The sequence below is a fragment of the Patella vulgata genome, chromosome 3, assembly GCF_932274485.2.
Source record: "Patella vulgata chromosome 3, xgPatVulg1.2, whole genome shotgun sequence".
Classification (NCBI taxonomy): domain Eukaryota; kingdom Metazoa; phylum Mollusca; class Gastropoda; family Patellidae; genus Patella; species Patella vulgata.
In genome coordinates, this window is record NC_065881.2 from 65,717,264 (window position 1) to 65,727,303 (window position 10,040).

A 10,040-nucleotide genomic window follows, 5' to 3' on the forward strand; every position below is an offset into this window, starting at 1 on the left:
CTAGACACTAAACTTTATATCTGATTGACTTTAAATTATACACAGTATTTAAGGTCATTAGACAAAGAAGCCTATCGTTTTTCTATGATTTCTGATAATTACTGTCAGACTTATGGCCCTTGATCACTTTGAAAAATCAGGTGGATGCTCTAGAAACCAAAGTTAATATCTGATTGACTTTAAATTATACACAGTGTTTAAGGTAATGAGACAAAAAAGCCTATCAATTTTCAACGTTTTCCGATGATTATGGCAATTGATAATAACTGTTTTGTATGCTAAATGTTAGAGTAGGGCAGAACTAGAAGCCAAATGGGTGTTACTCGTAATCACATTTTAATGTGTTGAAAATGTTTTCATTTCTGACAAAAGAAAAAATATAAGACAACCCTTGTTGACTCCCCTGACTTGTCTGCGATATCACCTCGGTGGAAGCGGACGTAAAACACAACTAACAACTAACTAACGACTCCCCAGACGACTTAGCAGCTGTGGGCGTATGTTTTATTGCCTGGCAACCTATCTTCTTTTTTTTTATTTTAAAATGTTATTTATTTGTTGTATTTGAATTCTCCTCTGACTTCCAAGAGAGGTAAGTCATGTGACGTAAACATGACCTGGTTTGATCAAATTTTTATAGCAGGGCATTCCTTCGCAATTACAATTTTTGAGAAGGATTTTAAGAAAAATTACGACAAATTAATTAGTTTGAATATGTTTTTAGTCCACATATACCATTAAATCACCCAGTTTGTACGCGGGAATGTATCTTTAATCTTGATCTGGATAATAATAAATTTGTGTTGACTATTATGTACATATTATAAGAGACATTGTCCCTTTAATAATTTCCTCATAATCATTAATAAATATTATGTTACCTCACTGTGCGATGAATAGTTATTTATTAATGAATTTATTTCTAATTCTATTGGGAGGGTTGAAAGAATGAATTCTGTCATAATATATGACATGAAACTCATTTCCTTCATGAAATTTTAACTTGCCCGTCAAGAGATAGAAGCCACATTGTCATCTTACTGGAAATATGCTGTGTGTTTCTAGATAAGCCAATCAAAATGTCACATGATGTATGACAAATCAAGATTAAACTTGCCATTCTCATTATTTACAATGCATCAAAATTGTTAAGGATTCAGTAAGAACTTTATCGATTTCCTCCATGAGTAGAATTAGGTACTAATCATTATCTTTTTGTGATTGGCCCTGCCAGGCCCTGGGGAACCTCCATGGAAAAATTTACAGTTAGTAACTAGGTGGATTTTTTTTTCATGATTATTATTGTGCCAATTCTAACATTTTAGGGTAGGAAGCACACTTTTCTGATGGCATTTAACATCAGTTTTAACACTTAACAACATTTTTTTCCTAGTAACATCAATAAAAGATTTAATGGAGGTGTAATGGTCAAATTAGTAGTAGTCTGGATGATCGTGTGACGCAATGCTAATTATATTATTCAATAATAAGACTGGTTAATTTAGCCTTTTGTTTTATGATGACGGGCACAGGCACCTCAAGCCAATAGTTTAACAGTAAAGTTTCTTATGTAGTAAAAGTATGATTTGAAAGTCTTTGCTAAATGAAATTCAAAATTTCGATCATTTCTGGGGAGCTGCACGAGCTGAGCTATGATCGATGCAATCGTAATTATTTTTTACAAGCTTATTTAGAGTATTTAGTTACAGCATTGCCTAGTACATAGGAGGAACGAGCTTATTCATAAGAAATTATCCAAGTTGCGTTTGTTGTCTTTGCAAATTGTCATTGTCATGCCATAGAAGGTCCTTAAGCCTTATGGTTCAATGTGATATCACAAATAAGTTGTAATTTATTAGATAGTTAAAGGACATAATATTTATATTTTCAGTCAATCTTTATCTCAGTACTTCAACTTAATACAATGCATTTGACATGAACTCAACTATTGTATTACAGAATGGATCGACTGTTTAGATGCTGTTGAATCAGTTGACATTGTTTTGGTGTTTTTGTATTGTTGTATCGTGAATTGCCGACTTAGGCCTCTGGTATAGTTATAGTTATCGCCTATGATAGTTATTTTATCCAAAGACTTATACAAATAGAATGATATGGTACTTTGGAGCCATCCATATATGATATAGGGGTATAGTCCTTTCAAAGCTTGCAGATGAACAAAGTTATTGCCCTTGTTATTAACACTTTTAAATGGCAGAATACTTTAGATTTTATATTTGACGGGTGATAAAGGTAACAAAGCTGTTATATTACTCCGACAATTAATGAATTTTCTACTTTGAAACATGGAACAACAAGATGAATCCGTTTAATGTTTTTCTTTTCAGGTTTCGTAGTTTAACTACAGCCTTCTTCCGTGATGCGATGGGTTTTCTCCTATTATTTGATTTAACTAATGAACAGTCTTTGATGAATATTCGTAACTGGCTATCCCAGCTTCAGACTCATGCTTATTGTGAGAATCCTGATGTTGTGCTATGTGGAAATAAAATGGATTTAGAAGATCAAAGAAAAATACGAGAAGATCGGGGACGAGAAATGGCAGAAAAATTTGGGTAAGCAGTAGTACTAAGAGATAATGTTGTCTAACTGACTGCAAAACAAAGTACAAATACAACAGAATACAGAGGTTAATTTGACCACAAAATCTATACAACAATAGATGAATTTAAATTCATCCCTGGTTGTACGTGACAAGGAGTAGGGTCCTCCGGTTTCCTCCCACTGCTAAAGACCCCTATGCGCAAGCGAATTATTGAAATAAAATTAAACCATATGTTAGTCCCGAAATGACCTAGTTGTGTCGAGTAGACGTTAAACCCCATTTCTCTCTCTCTCTCTCTGAATTTAAATTCTGTGTTTAAAGATTTTTAAATTGGCGCCGGTATGTGACATGCATTATCTTAGAAAATAGCAGGTATATTCAGTTTAGAAGTTGATATAAATACCATTATATTAAGAAAAAAGCGATTAAAAGTACCTAATATAAACAAAGCAAGCAAGACTCCAGCATTTTGCTTAAGTTTCGGGGGAATTAAAAAGGTAATTTTTGAAGGCAAATATGTGCTGGAAAGTCTATATTGATCAAATCAAATATATGGGGTCTGCTACATAAACTTGCTAGATTTGATCAATTATTTTATCTACTAATGAGTCTCATTTAACCAGAGCAGGTCATTTCATATAAATGTCAGAGTGAATGAATATGTAAACTTACAAAAAGTCATCCATATTAGTAATGTCACTTTCAGTGAGATGAGAGTTGTTTTTGTTGTTGTTTTAATAAAGAATTACACTTGCTTACATGTACAATGTATGCTGTCTGTCATCTACAATTTCTTGTGAACGCCAAAAGTTATCATCCAATTGTTTTAAAATTGATATATACTATTCAAAAAAAGTAGGGGATATTTGATTTTGGGGGCATAATACTAAAATATGCAAATGACTACGAAAAAAGTCACTATAGAACCTAACAGAAGAAACATTTCCAGTTACATGTGACGCCCAAACGCACCAATAGCTACCGCATGGAATGCAGGTGATGCTTGGGATCATCATGGGGGTCCAACCCAAGATTTGCACGACTCTGACTTTGAATGTTACAGTCATTGTGGCATTGAATTCCAGGGTGGAAACATCAGTTTAATTGTTTTAGTGACCAGAAAACAAATTTTGATATGCGTCGGCTTACCCAAAATGAAAGGTTACGTGCCCTTGGCATGCTACAGATCGGCACAACACAGACGGTTGTGGCGCGGACGATGAATGTTTCTCAGTCTGTCATAAGCAGGCTATGGTCCAGATACCGTGATACACAATCTGTACAGGACAGACCACGCTCAGGTCGACCAAGGGCGACAACTCAAGCCCAGGATCGATTTATCCGTACCCTGGCCTTGAGAAATCGTGTCATCACAGCAAATCAGATCAGCGCTCGTCTTCAAACAGACACTGGTGTGAGAGTGAGTGGCCAGACGATTCGGAATCAACTGCATAGGGGTCACCTTCGCGCCCGACGTCCTCGCGTGATCCCTTGTTTGAGAGATCATCACATTCAGGCAAGACGTCGTTGGTGTAGGGATCGTCAACACTGGGATAATCGACGCTGGAGCAATGTGATGTTTTCAGATGAGTCAAGGTTCACTGTTGATTTTTTGGACAGACGTAGGAGGGTGTGGCGTCGTCGAAACGAGCGCTTCCAAGACGTTAACGTCATCAGACATGATCGATTTGGGGGTGGTTCTGTTATGGTGTGGGGAGGCATCACTGTTGCTGGAAGAACGGCTTTACATGTTGTTGCAGGGCGTGTTACAGGCCAGTACTACCGGGACAACATCTTGGCAGTCCATGTTGTGCCGTTCGCACGACGTCATGGCCGCCGTTTCATCTTCCAGGATGACAACGAAAGATGTCACAGGGCCAGGATCGTTACAGGTTACCTCCAACAACAGAACATCACCACATTACCTTGGCCAGCACTGAGTCCCGACCTCTCCCCCATCGAGCATGTCTGGGACATGCTTGGACAGAGGTTACGTCAACGTCAACAACGTCCTGCCAATGTCCAAGAACTTGCGGCTGCGTTGCAACAGGAATGGGACAATCTGGACCAAAATGACCTTAGACGTCTCATTAGGAGTATGCCACGTCGGATCAATGCTTGTTTGGCAAACAGAGGAGGATTTACCCGTTACTGACTTGGTTGTGATGCTGTGGTAACTTTGCTGTTTGACCCCGGGTATCATTTTACCCTTATAATGGTCAGTCTGTGCCTTACTTAGTCTAACGATCATTTGGAATAAATCGATGAATGTGAACTTCATTTCATTTTGTCATTTGTTTCTTCGTCAGTTTCATTAGGTGACTTTAATAACACTTAAAAATCAAATATCCCCTACTTTTTTTGAATAGTATATGTTGTTTACATTAGTGAGATGAAGAAGCCTAATTAATTACTTTGTTGCAAATTGTTTTAAAATTTATATATTATGTTGTTTACATTAGTGAGATGAAGAAGCTTATTTTCAATAATTTCCCGTAATTACTTATAAGAGTTATGACCCTTGTTTCACTTTGTTCAACCTCGTCAGTGCTCGACCGACAAAAGTTATCGTCCAGTCTGTATGAAATTTATATGCATCATTTGGATTAGTGAAACGACGAATTCTATTTTATTTCAGCAATTTCCATCAATTACTTCTAGATTTATGGCTTTTGTTTCACTTTGTGAACCTTATGAACATTCGAATGACAATTTATTTAAATTAGTAAAACGAAAAAGCTGTCAAATTTCAATAATTTCTGTAAATTACTTCCAGAGTTAAGGCCCTTTTTTCAGTTTGTAGAACCTTGTGAACCCTCAAACGACAAAAATTATAATCTGATTTGTATGAAATTGTCTTGTAAATGCCCCCAATTACCTGCAAAAGAATAAATATGCGACAACCCTTGTCGACTGCTCGGACGATTTAGCTGCTGTGGGCGTATGTTTCATTGCCTGGCAACCTATCTTTATATTAAAAAAAAGCGAATTTTATAAAATCAGAAGATCTGAGACAATATTTCGGCTTTAGGGGCATACATGTTTACAATAACTGTATTTGGTCCGCATGCAACAATTATACTTCATAATATCAATGAGAGAAAATTAACATGACTGTAGATAGTCCTCTTCATATGTGTTAATACACATGTTCAACTACCGGTAGATCTGGGATGTGTTTCCATGTTAAATTTATGACCTGAATATGTCAAATACTACATATGCGATACATGTCGAATCATGACTAGTATCAATAACTACTAGCATTATTTCCAACTATTTAAAACATCTTCCCTTCATACAACAAGTGGAAGCAGACTTTAAAGAACCAAGGTACTACTACATACAACAATATCCTACACTTTCAATATGGACATTCTTAATAAAATTATATGCTATTTACCGTGTATATATATATATATAAACTATTTTACAGTTTGCCATATTTTGAGACAAGTGCTGCTACAGGTCACAATGTTTCTAAAGCTGTTGAATGTTTATTAGACATGGTGATGACAAGAATGGAAAAATGTACAGATAAAACCAAATTACCTGGCAGTCGACAACGCAATGGTCAAACATATAAACAAAAAGATGGCGGTGAGACAGGATGTTTTTGCTAACACCTAATATGTTATTTGGTTACATTTAATTCCACATTTTACGACCTCAGATGTTCACATACTTAACTCTTTTGCTACCAAGTTAACAACCATACGGTGACCAAGGAAACAAATTAAAATTTTAATTGTTTTTTTTACTATAATACCCCAAATAAAATTGTCCGAAGAGCAAAAATACTATACTTTATCAGTTTCACTTTCAAAAATATTCCGTCTTCATTAGCCCAGTTGGAGCAGAACAGTAGAATGTTCAACCCCATTTCATTTAATAAATATCTTTTAATACATGTGCTTTTTCACATAAATACTCTGAAGCCAGCTCGTGTTGAAGCTTGACGGAAAGACAAGTTGCTGTGAGTGGTTTGTGGTAGCAAATGAGTTAAATCTATGTTAGCATGTAGAATCTATGCCTCAAAGTAAGATCACATATATTTTTTGTTAGTGACATAATGGCAAATTAATGACTTATTAGAATTATTGACATGATGATAGTCATAATGTCTTTATTGATGTGAATGGTTGTGATCTTGCGAAAAGTAAACTTTAATGGACCTGCCTACATTAATGAAAAGGGCAAGATATAAATAATTTGAATGACTGAACAGCAAAGCTAAAATAAAGAAATTTGTGCATTTTGGATGGTAAAGTTCTGAAACACTATTTGCATTGCTGAAATAAATTGAACAACATAAACGATTCTTTGACCGTGGGAATTTAAAGACTACTGGATAACAATATCAGTCAGTAAAAATATAATGAAGCCAGCAAAGAAATTAAGTCCTTATTAAAAAAAAAGAATATGGTATACAATATATTATATTGTACGTTGTAACTAAATACCAGTGTACTTACATATAATTATTTACCGGTAATTCAATATGATTAGTTTTACTTACTGATGTTATATATATCAATTTGTATGTAAATAAAACTGCATTTAGTTTATTTACAACTCCTGTTAGATTTGCACAGTTATATCTACTTGTATCAAATTCTGGTGCTGTGGCTATTGGTTTAGAACTTATAATATCTTGGTTATTATTCATTTCACATATTTCACAACCAGAATGTAATATTAAATGCCAATGTTAGTAGAATTATGGATGACATTCTCCATCTATTCTACTGGTTTATCAACAGCTACCATATAAATATTAAATAAGGCCACATAATGCTGTCTACCTATATTTAGCCTGGCCAAGCCGATCTTCCAATCCCTCTTCGCCAACAATTTAATATGTCACAAAGATCTTATCATATTATCATTTCTAGTGAAATATCTTAAAATTTATAGCCAAATTAACTTTATCTTACAGTACATATTTGTATGTATTTTATTATTTGAATGCTGTTGTCTGTACTTCTTTTTATATAAACAATTTGGGAGGGAAAGTATTTTATGGAAATGTCTTAGTTAAATGTAGAAAGTTATATCTAATAACTATTGCTCATAACTTTACAAGTGCTGAAACATAGCATTAATAATGCATATGATGTTAATTATTATGAGTATTTTGACTGTAATGGTATTCTAAACTGCTGTGATTTCTGTATTATTGTTTATATTTATATAAATTTATTGTAATTCGTGAGCCCCACAATGTTAATTGTATAAAATTTATCTTACCGGTAGTTATCTCATGTTTCGAAGTTTAAAAGTAAAATTAGTAAAAGTGGAAAATTTCCTCAATCTGTTTTTTGTTTTGCACACATGTGGACATGTTTTGTCATCATCTGTCCGTCCACAATTTCTTGTGAACACTTTAAAAGTCAAATTTTTAATAGAGATTAGAATTTAAGACTGCAAAGTGATCAATACTTAAAATTCTAATAATATAAAAGCTGCTAAAGTTGATAACATTACTACAACCTGTTCTTATTATCTTCCTATTAATACCAAATATATTTTTGACTAATAAACATTATACCATTCCAAAGTCCCAAGATAATTATCAAGGAGCTTTCACTCTCATTATTTATACTTCCAATTTCTGACACTTTTGTTTGATTTGGATCATAAAATGGTAGTGTTTCCAAGTTGGATAATTTAGAAAGAAAATTGTTGATCTAAACTTATGATTTTGTTTCTGCCACCTCTTGTCATAATATGCAGCTGTGAAATATGTTTATTGCTTAATTTATATAAATCTTATACCTACATTATTAATCAGTATTGTTATAATTCTATTTTTATTTTAAATAATTTTATTGATACACATAATTGTTGTTAATATTGCTTGTAATTTTTCAATTGTTTATTCCACATTCTTAATTCCACATTCTTAAATCAAACTAATCATCTTCAATTCTTTTAATTGAACTCAGTATATTATGTAAATATAAACTATATATATATTATTATTGTTACATTGTCAAGGTACCATAACATAAATCTTATACCTAGACTGCATTAGCTGGCTTTGTCATATGCTCTGATGAAAAAGAAAAAAAATTATTTATGAGAAGATCAAAATGGTTGGGTAGTTGTAACAAGATCTGTGATTGGTGCATTTAGTTAGATTTTTGTATTATTAACAAATGGTATTGTTGAAGAAAAAACAAAGTCTAATGCAGTCTAGATATCAAATGTATGTCTTACTACTTTGCCATTGTAAAGATGGGTCGTTATGTTGTTATTGTTAATTATTCTCTATTTAATTAATTAAACTATTAATAAAAAGATATTATGTAATAATATATATAATATTGTTATAATCAAGAATATAATTAATATTTCTGTATATTTTACTTTCTGTTTTTTTCTTCATAAATATTTTTTGAGAAATAAAAAAAAATCTTATATGTTTGCTTGTAGTTGGGCTTAGTTAATAAAATCTTTGAAGCTTTTGTCATAATGGACTTTTCCACATGCCTATGGGGAAAAGGGGAATGTTATTTTGTACACGAAGGGAAAATTTTAATAGTGAATGTTGGTCACCTAAAGGGAACTAACTACATTTAAACATTAAGCACATTTTTCATTCATTAATAATAATAATAATAATAATAACATTTATATAGCGCTATTCCACACTGTGTAGTATGCTCATAGCGCTCAAGTCAATTCTGCAAAGTCTGAACAATATACTGTGTCATCTCATTACATATAGCGACGGAACAGATGTGTCTTCAGTGATGATTTAAAACTTGCTAGGGACGGACACTGTTTTAAGGAAGTTGGGAGTTTATTCCAATGGAAAGCAGCTTGATATGAAAATGTTCTTGCTCCAAAAGTTTTTAAATTGTATGTTGGTAATTGTAGTTGACAAGTGTTACTAGATCGAAGGTTTTTGACTGGTAAATGTTCGTTAACAAGTTCTTGAAGATAAACAGGTGCAGTCTTATAAACAGCTTGATAAGTTAGGCACAACAATTTGAATTCTATACGTTCATTAATACGAAGCCAATGAAGAGAGGATAAAACTGGAGATATGTGGTCACGGACTTTGGTTCTTGAGACTAGTCTGGCTGCTGAGTTTTGTATACGTTGGAGGCGTTTTGTTTGCTCATTGGTAATCCCAGATAACACACTGTTGCAATAGTCGAGGCGAGAGAGGATAAGACATCGGACGAGGGTAGCTGCAGCATCTGATGTTATAAAATGACGTATTGAGCCAATATTCCGAAGGTGGTAGTGACATGTTTTACACAGAAAACTGATGTGGTTTTCCATAGACAAATTCGTATCCATAATAACACCGAGGTTTTTGACGTATTTTGATGGATTGATGTAAGATTGTTCAATTTTTAAATGGGTTATGTCGCTCTTATGTAGTCTGCGTGTAGGGGCGATCAATAACAGTTCTGTTTTGTCCGAATTTAGTTTAAGCATATTGTTTGTCATCCAGCTT

The 10,040-nt window shown here is 33.6% G+C and overlaps 1 protein-coding gene across 3 annotated transcripts in view; it reads left to right on the forward strand.

Annotated features, from left to right (window-relative positions):
- The window catches only part of LOC126816890 (ras-related protein Rab-27A), a 63,274-nt gene extending 54,238 nt beyond the window's left edge, over positions 1-9,036 (forward strand). For all 3 annotated transcript variants that reach the window (XM_050543690.2, XM_050543691.2, XM_050543689.2), the window contains 2 exons: positions 2,349-2,576; positions 6,003-9,036. In XM_050543690.2, coding sequence (XP_050399647.1) covers positions 2,349-2,576; positions 6,003-6,189 — 415 coding nt within the window. In that variant the 3' untranslated portion in view covers positions 6,190-9,036. The remainder of the gene's footprint in view (positions 1-2,348; positions 2,577-6,002) is intronic.
- The last annotated feature ends 1,004 nt before the right edge of the window (positions 9,037-10,040 follow it).